Source organism: Cucumis melo, chromosome 3 (genome assembly GCF_025177605.1).
Source record: "Cucumis melo cultivar AY chromosome 3, USDA_Cmelo_AY_1.0, whole genome shotgun sequence".
NCBI lineage: Eukaryota > Viridiplantae > Streptophyta > Magnoliopsida > Cucurbitales > Cucurbitaceae > Cucumis > Cucumis melo.
In genome coordinates this window covers 27,611,371-27,636,044 of record NC_066859.1, presented here as the reverse complement: position 1 = coordinate 27,636,044, position 24,674 = coordinate 27,611,371, and the positions used below count along the sequence as shown (strand labels likewise).

The 24,674-nt window shown below is 35.5% G+C and overlaps 3 protein-coding genes across 7 annotated transcripts; all 3 read right to left on the bottom strand.

Annotated features, from left to right (window-relative positions):
• Positions 1 to 285: 285 nt before the first annotated feature.
• Positions 286 to 7,926, bottom strand: LOC103488188 (tocopherol cyclase, chloroplastic). Its single transcript, XM_008446800.3, has 10 exons — positions 7,411 to 7,926; positions 6,138 to 6,382; positions 5,805 to 5,884; positions 5,517 to 5,593; positions 3,732 to 3,901; positions 2,800 to 2,897; positions 2,391 to 2,498; positions 1,694 to 1,810; positions 1,331 to 1,480; positions 286 to 822 (listed from the first exon to the last, which is right to left on the bottom strand). Exons 1-10 carry the CDS (start codon positions 7,740 to 7,742, stop codon positions 646 to 648), a joined length of 1,554 nt encoding a protein of 517 aa, XP_008445022.1. The 5' UTR covers positions 7,743 to 7,926; the 3' UTR covers positions 286 to 645.
• Positions 7,927 to 8,464: 538 nt separating this feature from the next.
• On the bottom strand, positions 8,465 to 16,181 carry LOC103488192 (uncharacterized). 2 transcript variants are annotated; one of them, XM_008446805.3, is made up of 12 exons: positions 15,957 to 16,181; positions 15,364 to 15,491; positions 14,821 to 14,883; positions 13,993 to 14,114; positions 13,659 to 13,774; positions 12,753 to 13,560; positions 11,820 to 12,545; positions 10,724 to 10,945; positions 10,540 to 10,635; positions 10,218 to 10,412; positions 10,001 to 10,114; positions 8,465 to 9,108 (listed from the first exon to the last, which is right to left on the bottom strand). In XM_008446805.3, exons 1-12 carry the CDS (start codon positions 16,061 to 16,063, stop codon positions 8,848 to 8,850), a joined length of 2,958 nt encoding a protein of 985 aa, XP_008445027.1. In that variant the 5' UTR covers positions 16,064 to 16,181; the 3' UTR covers positions 8,465 to 8,847. The 2 variants fall into 2 exon arrangements, with proteins under 2 accessions (XP_008445027.1, XP_050938211.1); XM_051082254.1 differs by lacking the exon at positions 15,957 to 16,181 and adding an exon at positions 15,584 to 15,721.
• A 1,244-nt stretch (positions 16,182 to 17,425) lies between these two features.
• On the bottom strand, positions 17,426 to 24,294 carry LOC103488193 (protein EMBRYONIC FLOWER 1-like). 4 transcript variants are annotated; one of them, XM_008446806.3, is made up of 6 exons: positions 24,000 to 24,294; positions 23,273 to 23,466; positions 22,340 to 22,698; positions 20,481 to 21,892; positions 17,993 to 19,719; positions 17,426 to 17,890 (listed from the first exon to the last, which is right to left on the bottom strand). In XM_008446806.3, the coding sequence occupies exons 2-5, from the start codon at positions 23,425 to 23,427 to the stop codon at positions 18,055 to 18,057; spliced, it is 3,591 nt and encodes a 1,196-aa protein (XP_008445028.2). In that variant the 5' UTR covers positions 23,428 to 23,466; positions 24,000 to 24,294; the 3' UTR covers positions 17,426 to 17,890; positions 17,993 to 18,054. The 4 variants fall into 4 exon arrangements, with proteins under 4 accessions (XP_008445028.2, XP_050938209.1, XP_050938210.1 ...); XM_051082252.1 differs by having other exon boundaries at positions 22,340 to 22,670; positions 24,000 to 24,226; XM_051082253.1 differs by lacking the exons at positions 23,273 to 23,466; positions 24,000 to 24,294 and having other exon boundaries at positions 20,481 to 21,915; positions 22,340 to 22,488.
• Positions 24,295 to 24,674: the final 380 nt, after the last annotated feature.

The window sequence follows — 24,674 nt, the reverse complement described above, 5'->3', positions numbered from 1 at the left end:
AATAAATAAGATCTGAAACCCTCAGCAAATTGCTGTATGATCTTCAATTTCACAATTATTGAATCGAAAATAATTGATTTCGTAAATATCTAATCTTTCTAATACAACAAATCGAGGATGCAAATTTAAATACTTGACATTGTGTCAATTTATGAGCCAAGTTTATAGTTACACACGTTGCTAATAAGTATAAGGGTTGATAATTATATTTAAGCAATAAAATTAAAATCACAAAGAGAAGATGTGATTTAATAATTATAAAAGTTAACAGTCTAACCAAGAAAATTAGAGAAATTATTGTAAATGATTAAATAATTGATAGACACGGATAAAAATCGATATGTATTTTTTAGTTTACTATATTTGGTAAATATTTGGATTCATTTTGCTATATTCAGCAAATTAGTTCTCCTAGTCCTAAGCTCCACAAGAATTGATGACTATATATACTATTCAATGTTAAGGTCGGTACCCAAAATATTTTCACATGTTCTTAACTCAAAATGAGCTGAACCCTTTCATAGACGAGTAGCAGTGCTTTGCAAGGCGTTTGGGGAGGTTCAAGGGACTAGTCTGTATGTCACGAAGGTTGCTCGAACTCACACGAAATCGATAGTGAATTCACAAGGCATGGATATGCATCAGCTACAAGCCCGGGGGTTTGAATAGTGGAAGCAAGTTAAAAGCTCGATCCACATCTATAGGTGTTGTAAGAGCACGCTTAAGAATTTCTGGGGTTGTAGTTTCTCCCTTCCATGTGTTAAACCAAGGTCCTCCTCCAACTTCCAGTGCTGCCATGTTGCTTGTGACATCCAGTACAATCTGGATAACAAGAATTGTACTTACTGACTATTAAAACGAGATTTTAACCCCCTTCAGGATTTATAACCAGTGAAAGAACTCCATGAAGGATGCTATCTTAGTAATTTCTCTATGCTTGTACACATATAACATGTCTGCATGGAAACGTTTATAGTAATGGTATGAAAAAAAAAAAAAAGGAGGGTTTTGAAGATAAGTCTTATACTTTTGGGTTTTATTTTTAGTATAGTAAGTGTAGGATGGGGAATTGAACCCTAACCTCTAGGAATAGAGCGCATGCCAATACCACTGAGTCAAGCTCATTTTGTCACTCTAAAGTTTTTTTTTCAAGAGTATAAATTAATTCTTCTTTGCAGTGTCTTAGGAACAAGATATTATTTTGTAATTTAGATAACTTCTCTACGATTGCGGTGGGGTTTGAATTGTATACAATGTGAAAATGCAAGCCAACTGAAAGAAAAGAGTAATGGAAACAGTTAAAGCACATAAGACTAAAAAAGACTGTCACCTTGCCCTTGCTGCCATCAAACCTCCGTTCCCATATTTGCAATTTCAATGTACCAAAACACGTATCCTTGCAAGCTGTGTCAAGGCCACACTCTGATGTAGGAGCACGCAAGGGCGAACCAGGCACATCTGTTTTTCCTTCTAATTCAACCTGTGCAAAGACGAGCTCAAGTACTTGGAAAGGATCTTTACTTTCTGCATAATTTTCTGACTTCCAAAAGAAAGTCTTCAAAGGGTCTTTTAATTACTTGATTTGCAACATTGTTGCTTACTCGCTAAAAGAGTTTGTACTTGAACACGAATAGAGAATTATATAATTTCACAAAGAAGGGCCAAGACTGGAACTAAAAGATGCATAATTTACCTTGTGGGTTTCATTTTCAGCAGCAATATACCAATAGCCCCAAGTACTTATTTCCCAGTTAACAGTCCCATTCCATGGCACGAATTCATAAAAAATTCCATCATAGTGAACTCCAACCTACAACAATTAAAATATCACAAATATCGTTATTAGTCGGTTAAAATGGCCATCCAACCCCACATTTCCTACCTTTTCAAGCATAATTCCATAAATCCACGACCCTGCTCTCTTTCTCTATTTGCCTAAGAATAAAGAGAGGGGAGATCACAATTGTAGAGTTAAAACATAAGGGGTGTTTGGGGAGACCATTCCCTACACAACAATTGTCAGAACCTTAAATCTGTCATCTACGAGTCGAGGTCCAGATCCTCTTTAAGTTGTATAAATACTATTCACATTATTTACAATTTCAACTTCAGGCTTTAAGGTTTAGAGGAGTTCACTATATAAACTCTTTAATCCTAGATACCTCTAAATCTTTAATTTGATATTTTCTCTCTAATAATAAACTATTCTCTTACTACCCGTGAACATAGTTAATATATTGTCAGTGAAACACATAAATCTTATTATTGTTCCTCTACTATTTATGGTTTATCTTTATCTTTTATAGTTGATTCCATAACAAGAATACTCCGTGTGTCAGAGAAAGAGTATAAAAAGAGTGAAACTGCAATGTAGAGCCCCAGGATAGTACCAATGCAGCATTTTCAAAGGTTTCTGTTAATCCGGGAAGTTGTCTCAACCCTCCCCCAGCAGTAAGAGCTACTTCTCCACGAGCACCTTCAAAAACATTACACTGAACCTGCAGCATTTAAAAAAGCAGCTAAGGTTCAATAATATTCGAGTCAGGAGAGCAACAAAGTGCTGCAATATACTACAGAAGTATAGATGAAAATATCGTGCACTGCTTCCCATTAAATATACAGATGGTGTTTGATTTACTTTTTGAGAGTACAAACGAACTCAATCTCTAAAAGTTCAATTTATTGACCTCCTTTTATGAATCTCTAACATTAAAATTCACCTCTCCTAGGTTTCTTGTCCAAATTCAAGTACTGCAATCGGGGAAGGGGTGGTGAACTTTTACAAAGCAAAATATTTACCCAAAACCATTTTCTGGGAAATCCTCCACCCCAATTCTTCTCAGAGTATGAAGGGGCATTTACGAACTCGAACCTTTCATCCTCCCACTCAATCCAACCTGCAATTCATATTGAAAAGTTCAGAAAACATGTGAAACTCACTTTAAATTTTTTCCAAAAAAATACATAATTAGAGCGAAAGATGCGCGATATGAGAAAATATTTTCATTATTTATTACTTTATACATTCAAATGAAAGATTTTAGCACGATGTATAGTAACAAATCCACCAACTGGTACTTCTTAGGAGATGAGCAGAGCTACAAGGAGAAAAAAAGAAAAAAATGAAACATACAAATAGAAGAGACGGAAGCCGTAACCCAGACACAAACAGAACTAAAACAATTTAGGAAAAGGGTTTTAAACCTGCCACACAAAAAACTTTACTTTGAAATTTTCAACTTCCACAATGAGGCAAGGATACCACTAGAGAGAGAGGGATTGATCAGAGAGCAAAACAAAGAATTGCAAGAGAAGCCATCTAAGGACAAAAGATCCAAATACGAACATCCTTCTCCTGAGACTACAATAGAATTCCTTAATCGACAAGATAAGGGCAAAAATATCCAATGTTTTCCTATCAAACAAAGAACATTGGAACCCTGACATGGATGAAGAATAGGTCTGAGAAATGGACAACACATCTGCCACCAAGTGGTTCCTCGCCAACAATATATGATCCAAATGAGAGAAAAAGCGTGGAGGGATCTATCTCCCAACCACCTACCCTCCTAGAGAAAAATCTCCTCTATCACTGTGCTATAAATATATGTATATATAGCACCGTGATAGGAGAGAAAATTTTGTGTTCTAAATATATATTTATATATTGTGCCACACTTGAAGTTTAAACACAAATTTCCAAGGTAAAGTGATTATAGGTTTGAACATGCCTGTAGATAGCCCGCCTGCCATGCATATTTGCCAATGAGGTTCAAATACTGGAAAGGCTGCAAGCCAGCCAGCTGTTGACTTCTGCTTAGATCCAACATTTCCCCAGCCATAAACTGGGCGACTACTGTATTCCCAACGAGCAGTTTTTACAGTTTCCAAATAGTTTGTCCTGTCATTGAATGCTGTCAAACAGTGTCCCAATAATAAGATGGAATCCAAGTTACAATTATTTTAGTGCCAAAAAACATTTATCTCAACTGCTTGAAAAGCAAGTCGTGCAATTCCCAATAAAGTCACAGAAGCCCAAGCTCCTTTTGACTGAATAACTCAAAAGCTCTTCTTCCATTCCATATAAGCAGGAAGAAGATTCAAAGATCGGTAATACCGTAACACATGACATCTAAAAATAAGATAATTTTTGAAAAGTCGACGAGTTCTTTTAGCATAGAGTTCATAGATTAACCTGAAGGGAGAACACTTTCATGAATAAAGGTACTTTGGCATCAGATTCCATCGTATTAATGCAGAAACACGAAGATATTTATATATATAGTATGTATGTGTATTAAAGTTTTATGGGAAACTTAGAGCATCATATATCCAACCAAAAATAAATGAACACAACCTAAAGGTGTAGGGATGCGGGGTCTTATCAAATGTTAGATACCTATATTAGTATAGGATAGGGATATAGGGGTAATTAGATATTTAGCAGTTACATAGTTATAAATTAGAAGTTGATGAGGGAAGAAGGGGGAATTCATTTTGTGAGGTTTAGGCTGCCAAGATTCTTGAGAGAAAGGAGGCAGAGGGTTCTTACGGTATTTCATTTTGTTCTTATTTTCATAGAATTGTTCAACTGTTCTTGTCTGGATATTAAGCATTGAAGTATCAATTATCTTCTGTAATTTCCTGAGAATTATATCAATATATACAAACACATATTAGTGTTCTATCAGAGGGGTCCGACAAGAAAGGACCTACTTTCTGAATTAATGAGAAAGTATAGTGTGTTAGAAAAAATATGGTGTAAAACTCTCCACGCAGAGGAAGTAACCTGCATATCTTCATCCAAGAGCTCTAGATATACCATTACAAATTTCTTTGAAAGAAGTTGCTCTTGCTTGAACTGGATAATTTTATTTTATTTTAAAGGTATTGTAATTCAACTTGGGGGTGGGGGGATTTGAACCCAGGACCTCTTATCCTAAGGTATATACTGGTGCTAGTTGAGTTGAGCCCATGTTGGTGAACTGGATAGTTTCCTCCGGCATGTTTCTTGTAAAAATAATACCAAAATATCTTATTAACACAATAATCTTACTTGATGACTAGGGTGTCAATTTGACATTGAGTATAGTAATCTTGCTTCAATACATTTGTAAAATTTTCAAACCAAGCCAGAGGTAACTATTTTAATCCATAAGCCTAGGTGAATCAACTATAAGACGAACTTTGAACCGCTTTGTACTATAATTTGGTGTGGTTGGGTGAAAAAATTCATCAACATCCAACTCTATGCTTCTCGTAAGGCACGATGGTAAGAGCTCACATCTCATTCTTTTCAAGAGCCCAAAACTCCTCAAGAGTGGCTGCTTTCCATTCAAGTTTCTAGGCCTTCTTGAACTGTATTTTGAGTTTGTATTCAATCTAAAGAAGCCAGAAAAACCCCAAAAAGTGGTGCTGTTTGAATGATATCTTTTGTTTCTCAAAAAGTAAGAAAACAAAAAATCCTCAACACGGTATCATACACTTCATAAGTGTACAAGAGAGAGAGAGCACACCTGCCATCATCACGAATAAATCCTTGATGCCAAAGTGGAGTCACTTGAAAACCTTCCACTACCTTTTTATTGAACTCCTGGAAAAAGGGTTGCCCATAAGTCAATAGAAACCGTTTACAATCTCTGCCAGAAACAACAATAGTTGAAGCAAGGAGAGCTTCCAATCTGACCAATTTCTTTTCGAAATAGAACAGAAATACATGCATCAATAGAACTTGTATAAGAGAGAAAGAAAAGAACAACTCTCCAGATAAAATGAAGCAATACAATCTAAAAAAGCATGTCAACCTCTGGATCGACTTCCTTGTTTGGAGGCTTAAACCCTCCTTTAGTTGCAAAACTGTTGCCCAGACTCAGTTCATGCCTACCTATGCATTAAACACCCAGCATTAGTCCCATTTTCTTTTAAAATAAATAAGATATCTTTATACCGTAGCCTATAAAGAGGTTGACGAGTCTTTTAAAAAAGAATTCTGAGAATCAAGGCATGATGAACAAGCCTAAATACAAGTTCATGAAATGAGATCTTATGTTTTAAAAAAATATATATACACAAATCTCACTAAGGAAGCATTGTAAAGGAAACTGAGAAAAGAAGATACATTTGGTGTCAAAACTTACTTCCCCAAAAGTTTTGAGACTCTTCAGAGTATTGGCATATGTATTTGTCATAAGCACCAAGAATCTGTGCTCCAACTCCTGTAAATCTAGGTCCATGTTGTGCGATGTCTACTGCTGTTAATTTCTTAGGAAATGCGGGGTTCTCAACAGAATACATGAAGCAGAAACTCTGCCTCTTCTGTGGAATTGATACCTTGAAGTACCAACCTTCAAAAAATTTCCTAGTACTCCCATCAAAGTGATACCTGATTCATGTTATATGAGGTCAACCAATTGCTTGATGCAGCTAAGTTCTAAATGAGAATCATTATTGAGCTCAAATCACATAACAAAATCAAGGTTACAAAGAGTGCAAATGCTCGTCTAGAAATTGTAACTGGTCAAGTCAAACGTTGAATGCAATATTCATGCTAGAGATGCAAAAATGGCTTCTACCTTTAAACAAAGGAACATTCAAACTTGTTCAATTACTGATGAACAATAAATGTGAGGTCATTTGTAAGGAGGAGGGATGAAAAGAAAATAAATGATTGTCATCCTTTTAATTTCAAGTCCTATAGCACAGAAAGGTGGATGGAAAAGAACTCCTAAAGCATATCTGAACAATCTCCTTTTTTTCTTCCATATGAATAACATTGGTTAAAATCTTTATTTTTACAACCTTGCTTGACTTTATGGGCAGTTGGAAGCTAATCTTCGGTCTTTCTTTGTGAGTTCATTCTTCAACAATGAATAAGATATTGTTTCTTTTACCCCAAAAGAATAGCAATCAGGCAATTAGCTGAGGGGGTGTTTTCTTTTGGAATAGAGTTGTAAGATGGAATCCCTCAACAAATGTGCAAAAGAAAGAAAAGGGGTAAAAGGAGTCGGTTGATAAACAATAAACAGTCAATGTGAGGTCATTCCTCGATTAATGTGCAAACTCACTTATGAAATCAGTGGACTAAAGACTCCCTATAAATCTTACTCAACCAGCTCAAAATGTTGATCTACCAAATCAAGAACGCCCAATAATTACCGGGCTTAATAATTGAATATTTCATGCTTAAAAAAGGTATCTGTTTACGGCCAAAACAGAGGATAAACAAACAGTTCATGAAATGGAGCCTGATTGCTGTAGTCGATCATCGGGTGTTTAAATTGCAGATGATAACAGTGCATGGATACAAAACGGGGGGGGCGGGGTTTCACAGATACATTCAATGAAAGCCGCCGCGACCATGCAATTGCTAGATATGAACCTTCTTGCATGGAGACTTTAAACAACACTTACCCGCTGTGAGGAGTCCGCAGCTCGCGATTAGCCGGTGTGGGCCGGTAACCAGGAGGGCAAACAAGACCTCCATCATCATCTTTCTCAATTTTCAATGACGCAGAAGACTCATACACAGAATTCGAGCTCGAAGCCAATACTCGTATACTCGTCGATCTGGATTTCAGCTCCAGCTTCGAAGAACCTCCCCAACGAAGACGAAATGAGCTACTGGACTTCAAAGATAGAGGAAGCTCCACTCCAAACATGGGTCTTCCAGCTTGAGCTTCCACTAATCTGGAAGAACAGTGATGAATTCCGCACAAGGGTAGATTGCACGCAGTTGCTTCCATCTCAATTGCCCAAAATAGAGCAAGAGGAATTCGACCGAAATCGAGTTATATACACATATATATTTATATCTCGACTCAGACGTTGCATGAAATTGAATTTCATTCGGATTCTCCGATCAAATTAGGAAAAATATCCCATTACTATGGTAAACCTCATGATTTCTCACGGTAGTAATTTTAAGAACAACTTGAAGTTGATTTGCTAAAATACACTTTTCTACCGAGTAATTATACCATTTTTCCAACGATTGGCTGCAAATATAATAATAATAATTAAATTTAAAGTATTTATACAGGAAAACATTTTTTAAAAATTAAAAATATAACAAAATTAATAAGAGTTAGAAATAATTAGGAGGTTTAAATTAATCTTCAGAGAGGCCAAAGAAGTCTTTTAATTGGTAGTTAACATAGATGAAGCTGCGAAGACTATGAACTTAGAAATGGAGAGCAAATTGAAAAAATGACCTTGAATCTTATTATTTTGAATTATTTGGAATTCAGAAGTGGAAGAAACCATTTGAATTACGAATAGTGGCCAAATTGGTGTATTACTTGTCACTTGGAAATACGCCTTAGAAGTTTTTTTTGTCTATAAACTTTGCTGCATTATAATTATTCTAATAAAATATTCAAATGAGCCAAGGTGTCGGTTATTAATAAATTTAATTGAAAGTATTATGAAACAAAAAAGTAAAAGTAAAGGCTTATATGGATGGGGATAAATTCAAAAATTGAACTTTTATCACCTGAAACGGTCAGTCAATATATGTGTCATTACAAAAACAAACTTAAGATTGGAAGGTAAAGAATCTAGCAAAACACTGTTCATCTATAAGCCGAACAATTAATTGACATAAATCTAAGCAAAAATAGTGACGGTGACGAACTTTGGGAAGGATGACTAAAGCTTGGGGTGCCTAAAATAAGAAGTACATGGTGGATTTGTAAACTATCCTGAATGAAAATTAGTTTCTTTGAGATCGAGAAAGAGAGAAGGGAGGGTTGACGACCATCTCTCTGTTAACCTAGCCTCCTCCGTCCCTCGAGACCAAGGGATAAAATCCAGGAATATGTTAGAGCTTGAAGTAAACAGAACTGTAGATCACTTCCATTTATCTTGTAGCTCTTTCCTCTCAGATAAAACCCATGTAGCAAAGATGGCTATCACTAGAGCAACAATGGTAATGAGAAGCAGTGCGTAGCTGAAATCTTCGGTTAGCGAATCATATGTCCTCGAGGGTGTAATCCTGGTAAAGAAGAGATCAACTCCATATGCAAATGCGAGGGTTGTCGACTCCAATTTGGCTGGAATGGTCATGATGCCTCGGAGACCTTCAACTTGAAGCGCGTGCGTCACATAGGTCTGCACAAAAACAACCCAGTTCAAAAATGATGGTGTCAGCTTAAAGAAGAGAGGAATTACCCTAACAAAGCCCTGCAGCCCAAAAGTAGATTTTCTCCAAAATATCATGACTATACCACATTGGCGTTTCCAGCATCCAACTACTTTGTTAACTCAAGGATTTCTACTTTCTAGGTAAAACGCTAAGACCATGTTTGCTTCCTTGCAAATGTAATCCGGTCCCCATTTATTTATGCTTGCTGTTTAACAGCATTATATAATCGTGATGAAATGTGGGCCTCCACTTTGAAAACCGCCATAAAAAAATGTAATACGATTGTGGAGGAGAGGGTTATCAATCAAATTATATTTGATTATTATGTGGGACCCACCACCTTTATCGTTACTCTTATCATTATCGTTACTCTTATCATTATCGTTACTGTAACAATATAAAGATTTGGAATCTGTCACATTTATCGTTACCCTTATCATTATCGTTACTGTTAGAGTTAAACGATAACGGTAACAGTAACAATAGATGTTGCAAATTCGTAATTCTAAGTAAACATGATAAAGCAATCCAATTAAGTTTGTGATTGAGACCATCATTATTGAGCAATCAATAGAATGACATTACAATAGTATAAATTGTCATAACGGATTGGTAAATATAGTCTAATATCATAATGCCATTAACTAATTCTAACAGTAGTTTGTGAATTTAGCATTATCTTAACGCTTTCAGTAATTGAATTGGTAAGCATTTGGCTTTCCCATGATTTCGACACAAACACTATTGCCAAAAAACAATATAACAAAATTAGATCTACAATTGATTTGTGATGTTGGTTCAATATGGGGAAAACCCGCAAGAAGCAAATTCTTATAGGGGGCAAAATAAGACAAATACCTGAGGAATGATAGGCAAGGAATCAGTAAGAGGTATAACGCCTTCTTCTCTCTCAGCTTGTGAGGGATTGATAGATCGTCGAGGATCCAAGTATCGTTTGTCAAGAGCCAAAATCTGCAACAACTCACATTTAACACAACCAGAAAATACATCTCCAAAAGATACAGTAATCTAAATGGGGATCAAAAATTAAGCAATCAAGTATTCAGACGTCAACCTGATCGTTTATTGTACCAATCAGTAGCTGCTTTGATGTTATACCCTTAGATGTTGAGGTAACTGATATTGCTTTCACAGAATGAGTGAAAAAGTAGGATTGTGATTTAGCCAAAATTTCAGGTCGAGAATATGAAGAAATTGGCGTAGTCAGGTTATGCTTTCCAATAATAAGCTTCCAAACATCAATATTGTCCTGCAAAATAAATTTACGTGTAAATAAATTGTCCAGTGGATTCCATGTAAAATAAATTGACTCGTGCACATGTTGTCAAATAAGTGGACTGAAAATCATGTAATAGAGCATCAATACATTCACATACCGCACGAGATTGATCATAAATTTCAACAACTGACATCTCGTATCTGTGTGCTTTGAGATTGAAGTAGTGATAGACTACCCAATTCTCACTAAATACCTACATAACATTAAATATGTGAAAAAAATTGAGAAAAATTTAATTGATTCACGATGAAAGAAGTGAACAAATAGGTTGGATAACTCACAGCATGAACTGGACCCGTTGAACCATGATGGATCATTCGATGTAATATACGACCATTTACAATATCAATAAGATATACCACCAACCAGGAATCCTCTGGGGTTGTAGTTCCAATTTCACCACTGCTTTTTGGTGCAACAGTTGCCAAGAAGAGAAGATTTTTTGATATATATTTATACATCACATCTTGGTCTGCTACAACCTTGGCTTGCGTATGAACCACCTAGAAGATAAAAATACATATATATTTGTTTAAAACACTTCCAAAAACCCGTGACAATACATTACAGGAGATTTTCTCAACACAAGAGAACAAGCAACACACAAGATCAATTGTATTGATGTCAGTTAGTTTGGCCATTAAGCGAGTTGCATGAGTTTGGCTGTTTCCTTGTTAATGATATTGCATTAAAATGAGGAAAACAGTAGAAGAGACATGAAGAACTATTTATTAATCTCTTCTAGTTAATATTTTTAGGGGTTTATGTTTCTCGGGAACTCACATTTAAAGGTTAGACTCCTAGAGTATGTGTATCTTCAGATACTATTATACTATACCACATATTTTGTAAGTGGTGAATGATGGTGATTAAAATGTCAACTGAGAAACTAGTCTTTCAATCAAAGTAATTAACGAGCAAACGCAAAAAGAATAAACTTGTACCAAACCCAATAGTTCACTGGTAGTATGTACAATTTTGTTCAGTTGATAAAAAATGGAAAGTTTTAAGTGTGGGACCGTAGTAACAAACTCTAAATTCAGGATGGTTTTTGCAAGTTTCCCTAATAATAATAACTGTTACAATTGATATATTACAGATTCTCCATAGAAATCATGGAGGCGACAAGTAAATCTAATTTGACGGTCATTGAAATTCAGGAAACAATTAAAAGGGCGTTTTATACATTTGTAATTCTCACTCTTTCCCCCATCAAAATCAATCTGTATAAAAAAATTTATCATTATTTTGAATGGAAGACCGCAACCCGAAGTAACTGTAGAAATTTTAAGCAGCATTACCAAAATGAATGTTCGGTAAATAGACCATACAAAGAAAAATATCATGGGACAAACCCACAAAAGTAAAGTATCTTACCTCATTCAATTTTCTTGTAGCACTCGCAATGATTTTCTCTGAATCCGATGGAAGCATAATTAACCATACATCCTTGCTCTCAAAGCAGTAGTCGTCCACTACATCAACACACTTTCTCATTAATGCGTGCCCTTTAATGATGCCACTGTCAGCCTCAACAGAATACCAGTATATGTTTGAAAATTCTGATTGCAGAATACCAATAGCTTCAGAAGTTTGTGGATACAAATGAGCACGACCCTCAGCATCTATTAAAATATGGAGGCGTCGTTCTGTTGAATCAGTAAATGGAAGTGGAATAACTTTTACAATCGAGTGAGTCTGGCTTGATGAACTAATCTCCTTCCCCGTGTAAGTGTCAACAAACGAAAGCAAACCTGGTCCATCCATACTTTGTCCACAACGGCCTACAACAAGTACAGATGGATTCTCATCCATAGCACGATGGTGGGGGTCTTGCCATTGATAAATATTGAGCCATCTTGGAGCACAATCTTTTGATTTATGGAAAGGTTGCAGTAATCGAGACCATACGACACGGCCATCTCCAGAGTGCAAGGCAAAGAGTTTTCCTGACTTAGTTAGAACAATCAGCAGTTTACGGAATCCATTGTGGTCCCTACTCATTTTGCTTTTGTCAGAACTCTTTAACCTCATATTTTGAATGGCTACCACATCCTCAGGGCTTGCAATCATTAAAGTTCCCTTGAGTTTCAGCAAATGTCCCTTTCAGAAACAAGGACAACTTGTCAGAGAGGAAACATTTAAAGAGATACCAGCATTTCGTTTTTAAATAACTAGCCAAAGCAAGAAAAATAATAAAATATTCAATGTAACAACCACCAAGTAGCAGTCACCAAAATTACTAACTTAGAATTTTGAAAAACATTATGACTTTAATTTAATTCATACAATTTCGAAAGGGTTGCATACCTGTAACCATTCAATAAGATTGTTCTCCACCTTTGCTATAGAAACACCCTTTTTTTCAACAGGCAGTTCAGATGTCACAACATTTACAATAGAGGCAAGACCGTCTTCCCTACTCCACACAATTTCACCTTGTTGTACTAACAACAGCGAATGGTCTTCCATGACAAGCAGAGCCCTGAATCCATGAGATCTGTCTGTCCGAATGTAGGAGTTTAAAAAAACCTTCTGGACAGATCCTCTTTGCTTATCGATTACTATATTTTCGTCAATAAAACTAGTGCTCCAGTTATCAATAAGCTTGACAGTTAGATGCATATGACTTCCCTCGTGATGAGCTAAAGCAGCTGCATGCTGATTCTCTGAAACCAAGAGAGCATCACTTACAGTTGCCTGACCGGGAATTTTATCCACCACCTCCAACTCACCTTCACCTTTTACTCGAACTAATGTTAAAAGAGAATTTACTTTAACAGCAAGTAAACCTGAAAGCTTTGAAGGCACTATTTCCATTAACCCAGAAAATTCATCGATGACAGGCGCAATAGGTGACTGTAGAATCCCAATTTCCCCATTCTTAAAGTTTATTATAACAAGATTTGACCTAGCAGTGTCCACGGTCACAAGCACATCATCAGAAACTGATACTAATTCTCCAGAAAAGCCACCAGAAAATGTTGCCGTCTGGTGCTTCAGCAACTCTCCACTCTTAACATTTATTTGAAACTGATCAAGCTGGGTTGGGCTTGAAAATCCCACAGCATAAATGATGTCACTGTCATGAAGCTGAATGATCTTTTGAATTTCTACACTGAAACAGTGATAAAATCAATAATGTTATTAGTGGCACTGTGATTTTCATTTTTCAAAAGAACATAAAATCTAGCACCAACCCCACAGATGAAATACCTGTTCTCTGTTAAGTCAATCTTCCAAATAACCTCACCATCGAGGGAGGAAACAGCATGCAGACAGCTTCTACTGAAAACTAGAATCACAGTCTCCTGGTTGGCTTTCAAACTTTTCTGTAAATTTTATGTCTTAAATTAACCAAATAGTTACTGGAGAAAAAAATGCAGAAGAAATTAATTTAGCACCAGTTGATCCACTGGAGATACTTGTAAGTTGTATGAAAGAACCAAATTCAGCAAATACAACATTTTGTTCAATAAGGAAGAGAAACAATGCATGCCAACAAGAAGCAGCAAATAAAAAATCAAATCCTTAGGTGATATCCACTTACTGGAACCAATAGAAGTGACTTTGATGGACTGGTGCCCTGAAGAAAAGACTCCCACGCCATCTGCCCATCAGGAAGGTTCCACGCTCTTAAAAAATTCCCCTCCGATGAAAGAGAAACAACATCTGAAATTACATCATTAAACACTCAACAGTTATACTAAAGCTAAAAGTTGTATTGTAATACTTAATTGGTATTTCAACAGACATAAAGGACCAAATGTGAGCATAATTGGTATTTACTATTGGCAACAGATAGAAGAAGCTAAGCAAACTTCACAATTTTGCTATTGAGCAACAATTATGGATCAACAACCATTAAAGAGTACATTTCTTTTACAAGAATACTCATGTTGTGATGAAGGTGTTCCAAGTTTAATATTTTTTTCCACACTCCACTTCTTGAGGAAGAACTTAGTAGAACAGTATAAGGAGAATTCATGAACTGCAGAGGACACTGGAATCAAGGGTAAGTATAGAGGACTTGAGTAAGATTGAAGATCTTCAGGTGCAGGTTAGCCGAGAAGTCATAAGCTGACATGAAACAATCATTTTTTAGGGGGAAAAACAACTGCATTAAATCTACATGGGTTGATTGTCACAAGGATTGGAACACAGTAACAGAATAAAAGTAATCTAAGCCGGCAAATTAAAAGTGAGGGGGGGGGGGGGGGGGGGGGGGGTGTAGCATGCTTCACATGCTTTGAATAATAACTCCAAGTGAAATTTCCTTTGCACACAATAATCAATTCAAATAAAGGTTCATAACAGCAAAAAAATATGATCTGGAGAAATATTCTACAAATAGAATATGTGTATGTGAGGGCATTACATTTTCCAAGAACGAACTCAATTCCGTCAATGGGATCGTTAGGGCCAAGGACATGTCTCCAAACTGCACAGATACAATTAAAAAGTAAGACTTCAAATGAACTGTTTTCAAAATGAAAGTCAACACTACCACATCGATATTTATTGATCATTTAACATCCAGATGCATCATTGTACTCTTTCTACGACTCAGTTAGTCCGTGAATCATTTTAAATAACTGGATTGTCCAAATCTTAGTAACATAAATAGAATTTCATTGTGTTAATTTTCTTTTATGCAAGCTTGTTCTTACAGGTAGGTCGCATAAAACATAAACTGTTCACATGTAAAAACTTGACTTCTTGACTTAGATGTTAAATAATTGGCTCTGATCCTCCCAGATATTATGGGCTATAAGAGGAAAATCCTGGACAGAATTGATAGCCTTTGCTAATTATCGGGGGGGATTAAACAGTTTTTCAAGACAGTTCCAAATTAACTTCAAGTCATTTTGTTATTGGTTGACCCAGTAAGAAAAAAATGCTAAAGAAATGTTGAGCTCACAAATCTCGCCATGCCGAAGATCAAGTGATGCAATTACATTCTCTTCTGTGGATACCACTACACGCTTTCGCCCTGATTTCGAAGAATGGAACAATGCGTGCTTCGCTTTTCCCAAGTACTGCTGACGCCTGCAATCGAGGGATCGGTTATTTACAAATAGAACGGATTACCAGTTAAAAGCTATTAAAATTCAACTAAAAACTAAAAGCAAAGCAGTTACTTGATAATACGAAATCGATGAAAGACATTCCAAGTTCATCACGAGCAGTATTAGAGTCAAAATAGAATCCACAAGGCGTAAACTAGATATACATCTTAAACTGGGCCTCCCTTATTTTGTTAACATACTGGTGGAAAATTCGAATAAAAGCATAAATCAACAAATGAATCCAAATGAAGACCCTGCTCGAATGAATTCCCAAAAACCCAAGTATTCTGAGTATAAATATACACACAAATACATAAAGAAACAACTAAATAAACTATAACTAGCAGCTCAAGCATGAGGCGTATTTGAATGGATAAGAAATTCTCCAATCCAAGTATTTCTACAAATTCCATCAACCAATAACAACTGAGGAATGAAAACTCACCAATCCATGAGTCCAACCTGATCTTCGTAAAGCGAAAATCCATAGTTGGCGAATGAGGAAAATAATGTAAGGAGAAGAAGAAAAGAAAGCTTGATCGCCAAAACCATGGCGACTTCAACTCTGCCCTTCTCGCAGTGAGTGACAGAGAGAGATCTGGGAATAACGAGGGAGCTCGCTCGAACGACGATTCTAATAATCCAGTTTTTGATATATTTATGCCGGCACTAACTTATCAATGGAGTTTGTTTATTTATTTTACAAAAACTTTGAAAAGTAGAAATATTGAAAAAAAAATTACAATTTAACTTAACATTTCAGTAGTTTTTTACTTTGGATCGTAAATATTTTATCAATTTTTTTTATTCTTAACAACTTTTGAAACCTTTTCCTAATTTATTTTCAAAACATTTGTTAGATGATAAGTTTTTTATAAAATAAAACAAAATTGGGAGTATGTGGGTTATGAATACAAGGGCACCCTTTTCGATAGTTAAAATTGGACGATTTTTTATTTTAATCGTGAACTAAATTTTATATTTTAATTTATAGGTGCAATGGCAGTCATAAGCATTTACAAGTTTATTCAAAATGATCCACGGCATTTTTGTATAGATAAAAAACGAATGGTTTTTATCTTAATCTTTAAATGACATAAGTTTATGGTAAAGAAAGCAAAGTTGATATAGCAAAGTCTAACAACAAAATTTGCAGGTGATAAACCAATATTTACAATATAATTTTTAGTGATAAACTTCTATTCTTAACAAATTATATATTTTGCTATATTTACAATTTTTTTAAAATAATATTTTATATGTTAATTCTTTGAATCTAATTGTTAAATATGGCATTGTTTCTAATTTTAACTTACTAGTATAGCCCATGAGATTATGTTTTGTTAGGTAATTATTTGAATTTTTTTTAATTGAATCTGCTTCTCAAATTCTTAGCATGATTTTTATATTTCTTAAAATCTTAGTAAGATTTATGAAATAAAAAAGAAAAGTTATCCTATTTTTTAATTTCTTAAAACATTATTGTACCAATGCAATTGTATATAGAAAAATTCTTAAAACATTACATACATTTTTTAAGAACTATTGTAAATCATAAAATTGTTGGAAAACATTTACCTAATGTAGCAAAATTTCAAACTTTCTTAACGATAGACACTCTATTTTGTAAATATTATTACTTTTTTAAAATTACATAAAGATTCATATTGTTTGGCTTGTTAGAATTAATTTTGTAAACGGAAAAGGAATGGTTGATCATATACCGGCTAAATAAACATATTAACGTCAATTATTTATGATTGAATGTATAATATACATGCAACCTAAAAAGGGGGAAAACTTGTAGACCTTGGAGACACCAGATCTTATTGCTATGCTATAGGGATGGCTAAACTGGCAGAAATTGGCTTCTCAATTGTTATTCATCTTGAGAAAAAAACAAAAAACTGTAGATTTTCCAAACATTCTTCACTATAAATCAAGCCAAGGAGAGGGCTGAGAGAGAACAGGGCTTGACATTCATCCAATACATACTGAAGCATTCAACAAAAACCAGCTTATTAGTAAATTCTTAAGAGTTTGTTTGTCAAAATACTAGCACTTCAATACTGATAATTTAGCATAGTCTTTGCTTCCTTCAATTCTAACTTTTTGGTCACTGATATTCAGAGACCAAAAGGTTGGTGCAAGCCTTTCAAATGATTGTTCATGGCGCTATAAAGATCAGGAATACAACAACTTATATCATTACCTTTGGAATATGGATACTTCATATACATAGTACTAAGAATTTTAAGATCTGTACACCAACCTTTTCTTGCGCCAAGCATGACTTTTCGTATGCAGCTTTGATTCCATGTGATCCTTCAAAATATCGGATTAAGGAAATCGACCTTGAGTGATGATTAAGGACTTCTCCTGAAAGAAATAAAAGAGTAAAATGCTTGAGGCCAAGGTATTTGCAACCACTGAAAAACTAACAATGTGGTTTGAGAATAGTAAAAGGTTTGAGGTTAATACCAGAAAGGATTGCACAAGATTTATTTATGTTGATTTGTTCTATGTAGTTTTTTGGTATCATGCTAGATGAACGTCTGCTGTTTGTACCGATTGTTGAAACAGATAGAGCCAGATCTGTTCTTAGGAAGAAAAGTTCTTCCAAAATTGAATTCTTCAGCTCCAATCATGTATATATTTCCTGCTTCAGGCAAGCTAAAATCAGCAGGATTTTTGTTGACACGACATATTTCAGTCTCAGAAGTGCTTTTCTCGTTTTGCAGAGTTTGAGTAGGAGCTACCAATTTGCATTCCTCAGAGTTTCTTTTCATATGGTGCGCCAACGCAAACGCTTCAGAATTAGATGCATTTACCAGACCTTTCTCTATGCCATTAACAGGAAATGTTCTATCATCACCACTTATGAAACGAGACTTCGATAGCTTTTGGTCTTTGCTCCAAGAAGATGAATCTGAGCATTTCATTTTTGCTCCATTTTGAGACCTAAAGACAACCTGGCTGGAAAAATTGGTACCGCTTCCAAACCCTCTACTATGCTGGAAGGTACTAGTGGATGCATCGGTAGGAGAACTACAAAGTTCGTCATGGAAAGCAGATGAAAATTGGCTTATGTCCTGGATGGTCTTATTGAAACAAATGTCGGTCGCAGAAAATTCTTCAGCTTTTTGAGGACGAGGAACAGGAGGTTTCTTAGATGGTTTATGCTTCTCACCTGCAGTCGTGGGTGCATTAGATTGCATTCTGGCATCCATGAGGCTAAGCAAGTGCAATGCCGATATGGCTTCGTTAGAGTACAACTCCAATGAGCCAACAGGATTATGGTGAAGCTCAACCACATTAGGATGGCGACAAAATGAACTCTCTGCAAATCTCTGGCTGTATGCTTCAGTACTTTTTTGCCTGCCATGCCTTTCTAGGTTGGTAGGGTGATGATTACGATGATTCTGTGCATTTGTGTTTCCCATCTGAAATGATCTCGGACTTGAGATTTTTCTGCTGTCGGTCGAATGAGCTGGAAAGTTCTGATATCCATTGGACAAATGATCTGGAATCAGAGGAGAAGTAGACCATATGTAAGCTGCTTCTATATTCTGTTCTGAAACAGGTAAATGATCTATGAATCCTTCAGAATATTGTACTTTTGAGTTGTAGGGACCCGATTCCACTGTGGTTCCATTACATTTTCTAATCTCAGAACGAATTTTTCTTTTAGATCCAATGGAAGAATATTGCATACCAGTTGATGGTTCTTCAAAAGAATGAATAGAACCGTTACATCTGAGCATATGATTCTGCTGCAGATGGTTCATACCAAATTGAGATTCCCCAATATTTGAGAAATAATTTGCTGATGTCTGTGTCCTGGCTTCCACAACTTCTCTTGCACAAATCGAACCATTTCCTCCATTCCTTTCTTGAGCATTTTGTTTCAGATTTCCAGGCTTTTGTAATAGTTCTCTCCCATTTCTATATACATAGCCATAATTATTTGCTTGAACGGCCCTTGAGAATTTTCCTGTTTCTGAAACATGTTTATAATTATTCTCAGCATCAGGAAGACGTCTTTCATACTGATTCTTTGCCATTAGTTCGACGATTTCCATGGGGATATCATCGGAAGTCCCACGGTCAGATGGCTGGTCCGTTCTCTGGTTAATCTGTCTTTTCTTTAGAGTCAAAGGTTCCTGAGCTTCAATAGTTCTTTTGCCATTGCCTCTTGTGTGTAAATCCTGTTCATAAATTTTATACAAGAAATGGAAGTCTGTGAAGACTACGGACAGATACACAAAATGAAAAATAAGGGAACAAAGTGGGGGAACCGTTCATAGTTTAGCATAATTAAGTATCTGTGATAGCTCATTAAATAGCATACCCAACACAAACTTAATAAAAATAATGAATGTAGATTCTTCTTTTGCCAGTTGGAAACATATCTTCGAATCCCTCTCTTCTTTTGCCTGGAGAATAGATTTGTTTCTTTGCTTTATTGGTTTTGTTCAGCTCAATACTGAGTTTTTCACTTCTTGTTGACTCCAGAGAAAATATAGTTTCACTTTCCTCTTCTTGGAGGTGGGGGAGAGCTAAGGAGGGACAGTACTGGATTATCACTTCCTTAGAGGCATATATGTGCTGCTTTGCGGCTAAGATTTCATGACAGTTAATTCAACAAGCATTTATTTTACAAAATCAACAGGTATGTATTTAATACAAACAGATACGAAATCCAGCTTCCAAAGATGGTCTACTTTGCATATAATATACTTGCTTTATAGACTTACAAATATATAATATATGTTCAAAATTGTTCGAATTATGCAACATTTCCCGAATCAAAGAAGTCAAGACAGGTTGAATTTCCCATTACCGATAATTTGCAATTACTTCTAACATATTTACATTTGTATGAAAGTCTAATGCATGTTCATTATAATTTATGCAAAGTTTGTTTTTTTCTCTCTGGCAACAACCATAAAATGATTGAAGAGTATACCTTATTCTGCAGCTGCGACCGACTATTATCTGTTTGAGGGTCCCTTGGAAGAGGCATTCTCAAGTTGGTCATTTTACTGTTCAGCACAGTTTCCACTCCGTTTCCACAAATAACATCTGAAGCTTGAGGAGGGTAATTTGGATCTCTATGATTACCTGTTCTGTTACCATTCAATTGACTTATCTTGGAAGTGTTGTCTTGCTCAGGCACAAAAGTAGACAGCTCATTTTCCCCGTGACAACGGATTCCTTTGTGGTCCTTTTGTGGACTGGAATAGTTGTCGAGAGAAGGATGCAATTCTCTTTCATTTTTCTTGTAGTTTGTAGAAGGATTAGCTGCAGGCCTACTATTCATGGTTTCCACATCTTTCTGAGTAACTGAACCCCTCCAAAGGATTCTATTGTTCCATGGAAATACATTAGTGGGCCCTTCAAAAACCACAGGCTCGTTGCTTGAATTCGGGTTTCCAGATGTGCTGGGTTTAGATTCTATGGCATTCGATGATATTGAGTGCGGAATTCTGCAAGAAAATTCATTGTGATGTGCAAAGATAGCAACACTATCCACTGCAACTTCACTTCTATTTTCGTTTCTCTCCCAAATTTCACATTGATCTTTAGCTTTAGATGGCAGTAAGGACATGGAGTATGGATCGACTACTGGAAACTTTCTACTTTTCTTCCTTCTTAAACTACTGTTTCCATCCATTTTGTAGCTGCACCATGGGCCCTTTATGGTCTTTTTCATTCCGGAAAGAGCATTTTCAGTTCCTAAACAAGAAACAGAGCTTTCTATCTCGCCCATCCATGTTTGAATTTGCTTATCCACACTGGAAGAAGAGGGAATCTCTTGATGCCTACATTTTCCATTCCGAGCTAACCTTCTTTCCCTTTTATGATCAGAATGTGAAGCATCTTCCTCTATAATTACCTGACATTTGGAAGTAAACCTCACATCTGCCTGCTCAGATGCCTCAGGAGACCCATCAGATAGAGAACTTTCAACATGTTTAACTACCATATTTCCATTATCTCCTAACAAATCAGTCAATAGGCGAATCTTTGGAGTTCTTCGACGATGTAATCTTCCTAGATGGCAATTATGAGGACTGTTTCCAACTGTCTCAGCACTTTCAGATGACGAAACTGTGCTGTCATTTGATTCCATAGATGCATCGCCATTTCCTTGAACTTTAACAGTATGATGCCCATGGGCTACGTCTACCATATCGTCCTTCTCTGATACCAACAAGGTTAACTGTCCATTTAGACAATCTGCAGGAGTTTGTTGTCCATCCTGAAGTGCTGCGAGGCTTTCCTCAGTTGCTTTGAGAGTGAGATTTCTACTAACAGGCTCAATCTCAGTAACTCCATGACTTGCACAACCTGGCTCACTTTGTGATATAAGAGCAACTGTTTCAGATACCAAAAATAATCTGATTATGGAAAAACACAAATGCCTGATTAGGAAAGAAGTACTATTATTAGGTACAAAACGTAAAATTGAAGAAATATTTTGCAGCATATATTGAGGAGATATAGATTGTGATCAATTTCATAAAGATGATACCGAGAGATTACAGAAGCCTTGTTAAAGGGAAATTCAAGTAGCCACAATCTTACTAAAGTAGAATTATAAATACACTGAATCCATATGAAACAATCATTAGCTAGTCTCAAACAGAGCCATAAATCCTTAACATTGTGCAAATGAATATATAAGTCGCTATGAATCATCATATCAAGAGTACCCAAAAGTTAATTTATTGCTTTTGAGTCAGTCTCATGATGTGTATACACAACAAAGATATGCCAAAAGAAAAAAAAAATAGAAGGGGGCAAAAAAGGAAAAAAACCTACCGGTGCAGTTATCTGATCTATCTGCAACATTAAGTGTCTTTTCCTTCTGATCACAACTTGAATTAGAAACATTATCAGCCATTATTGTTCTTCCACTGATTACATCTTGTTTTGAAGCATTTGGAGAAGAATTTGAAATTTTTCCAAGGTTGTGACAGCTATCAAATAGGAAACCTTGATCTGCAGCTTTATCAGAAGTCTCTTGCCAATGAATCTTGCCTTGGTATGCGTCGAAACTCGGATCAAATACAGATGGCACCAAGGGTATAGGCTCATTCGACTTATGGCCATTATCCATAATATCAGAAAATGGCCAACATATCTTCCAATCCTTTTTGTGCATATCAGACACATAACCACTGTTACAAGGATATCGATTCAATAAGGAAAACTATTGTCGCTTTGTGTTTGCCTAAAAAGATAGCTACACCCATTAACTTGGATAAATACGTTTTGATCGAAAGGTCCTCATTATATAATTCATCAACACTTTGAATTTCAAGCTATGTTGAGTAGTAAAAAAAGACTTAAGTGTCACCTAATAGTAGTTTGCTTTCTTTATTTTTCTTTTCTTTTTTTCTTTTTTTCTTTTTGCACATCTAACTTCTTGGTCTAAGTTATAATATTACTTAACTAGGTTAAGTTATACTCAAGAAAAATGCTCATAAATTTAAAGTGTCCTACTCCCCTCCCCCTTTCTAATCTAGCTTCAATTTAGCTCGTGAAACAACTACAGATTAACGAGCCCCAAATGTAATTTGTTTCCAGATAATGATGTGCCCTAAGAGAGATACGCTAAAAATGTGACAACCTAGTTAAGATGTTTGAGTGCACCGTTGATCTCTTTCGTCAAATATTTTCAACTTGAAAATGCACAACTTAGTAACTAAGCCATTTGAATCATCTCAAAATAAGTCTTAAAGACACGCTTACCGGATGGAGAAAAGTTCACAATTCTGGCCATCACATTTATGATCGGAGCTAAATAGATCAATATATATAGAATCAATCTGAACAAATTTTCTTGCAGGCCTAGTATCAGTCCCATCATGATGATTATTCTCTTCCATCACGTTAATTCTATGCATCGCTATATACAATTCCCCCTTCAAGAAATGTAAGACTACCTATATATATATGTCCAATCATATTCATCAGTTAATTATTATGACAAAGAAAAATATATACTGTAATTAAATTTAAAAACAAAAAGAAAAAGACCTAAATCTCAGATTTGGCACATAAAATAACAGTCTCTAAAACTGTTGCACGAAAGAAAACCCTAATTTTAAAACATTTGTATTAAGAATATATATACACACATATAAATTATTAATTTCTTTTTGGTTTAATGGTAACTAAATAATTCATATGCTAATTATAGAACTAGGGTTTTGCGACATTAAAAATTTAAGAACATTTAACAAATCAGCAGAAATTTCCAAGAGAAATATCCAAAACAATACATAAAATATTCCGATAATAAGTGAATTTATATATTTTCAAAAAAAATCATAATAAAACACATGTACGGTGAAAACTGAGCTGAAGTTCCTAAATATCTAAGCTCAAAATGAAGCTAAAACTATGAGAATAAAAATTGAAACAGATGAAAAATTAAAATTAAGAGTGAAAAAAAGAAAAAAGGCGAAGATGTTACTGAAAGCTATCGGCAACCGGCGTCATTCGGCGTTAAGTCGGAGCATCGTCAGAACTGTACGGGAATTAGACAGTCGCCGATGAAACGAAATTCATGTTCGAAGCTCAATGAAAAATCATAGGGAGAAGGAGAGAGAATGAAAAATAAAAATAAAAGAATTTCTTTTTCTTCTTTCTTTTTTTCTTTTTTTTTTTTTTTTTTGGAATTTTAGAGAGAGAATGTTGGTGGGAGTTTTTATATTTATTATTATTCTTTTATTGTTGGATGGGGAAGGAAGGTTTTGCTGGAAGAAAAATGCCCATGCCGGTTGCCATGTCACTTACATGAGGGAGAGAAGAGAGGTACATATCCAATACGAACTCGCCACGTAACGAAGCGATGTGAAGTTGAAAAAGAAACCCTAAAAATTAAGAGTGTTAGAACACGCTCGGGTTGTTGAGCGTGGGGGTTCTTCTTTTTTAGATGTTCCGGTCTTATCAACTATAAAGAATGATGCCTTGGCACATAAGAGGAATTTAAATGGTTCGTGTTTAACACGCGATGTTGAGGCGAGTGATTATGGAATTCCGCTGCTGAAACCCTAATTTTTCTTTTCTTTTCTTTTTTTCTTTTGCTTTTTTTTTTTTCTTTTCCAATTTTTAGCCGAATAATCGAGTGGTAAAAGGAATAGACATA

What these genes read in the sequence shown, in the direction of transcription:
- LOC103488192 (XM_008446805.3), bottom strand. Translation starts at nt 16,063, where the DNA reads ATGGTTTTGGCGATCAAGCTTTCTTTTCTTCTTCTCCTTACATTATTT. An exon ending in TGAGTTCGTTCTTGGAAAAT is followed by an intron (nt 14,115 to 14,820) that starts GTAATGCCCTCA and finishes ATGTAATTTCAG; the next exon opens with ATGTTGTTTCTCTTTCATCG. An exon ending in TTGGTACAATAAACGATCAG is followed by an intron (nt 10,115 to 10,217) that starts GTTGACGTCTGA and finishes GAGTTGTTGCAG; the next exon opens with ATTTTGGCTCTTGACAAACG.
- LOC103488188 (XM_008446800.3), bottom strand. Translation starts at nt 7,742, where the DNA reads ATGGAAGCAACTGCGTGCAATCTACCCTTGTGCGGAATTCATCACTGT. An exon ending in GTCTCAAAACTTTTGGGGAA is followed by an intron (nt 5,885 to 6,137) that starts GTAAGTTTTGAC and finishes TTTAATGCATAG; the next exon opens with GTAGGCATGAACTGAGTCTG. An exon ending in TTTATTCGTGATGATGGCAG is followed by an intron (nt 3,902 to 5,516) that starts GTGTGCTCTCTC and finishes ATTCAATGACAG; the next exon opens with GACAAACTATTTGGAAACTG.
- LOC103488193 (XM_008446806.3), bottom strand. Translation starts at nt 23,427, where the DNA reads ATGCATAGAATTAACGTGATGGAAGAGAATAATCATCATGATGGGACT. An exon ending in TGTGAACTTTTCTCCATCCG is followed by an intron (nt 22,699 to 23,272) that starts GTAAGCGTGTCT and finishes TCCTTGTAACAG; the next exon opens with TGGTTATGTGTCTGATATGC. An exon ending in GGTCGCAGCTGCAGAATAAG is followed by an intron (nt 19,720 to 20,480) that starts GTATACTCTTCA and finishes ATTTATGAACAG; the next exon opens with GATTTACACACAAGAGGCAA.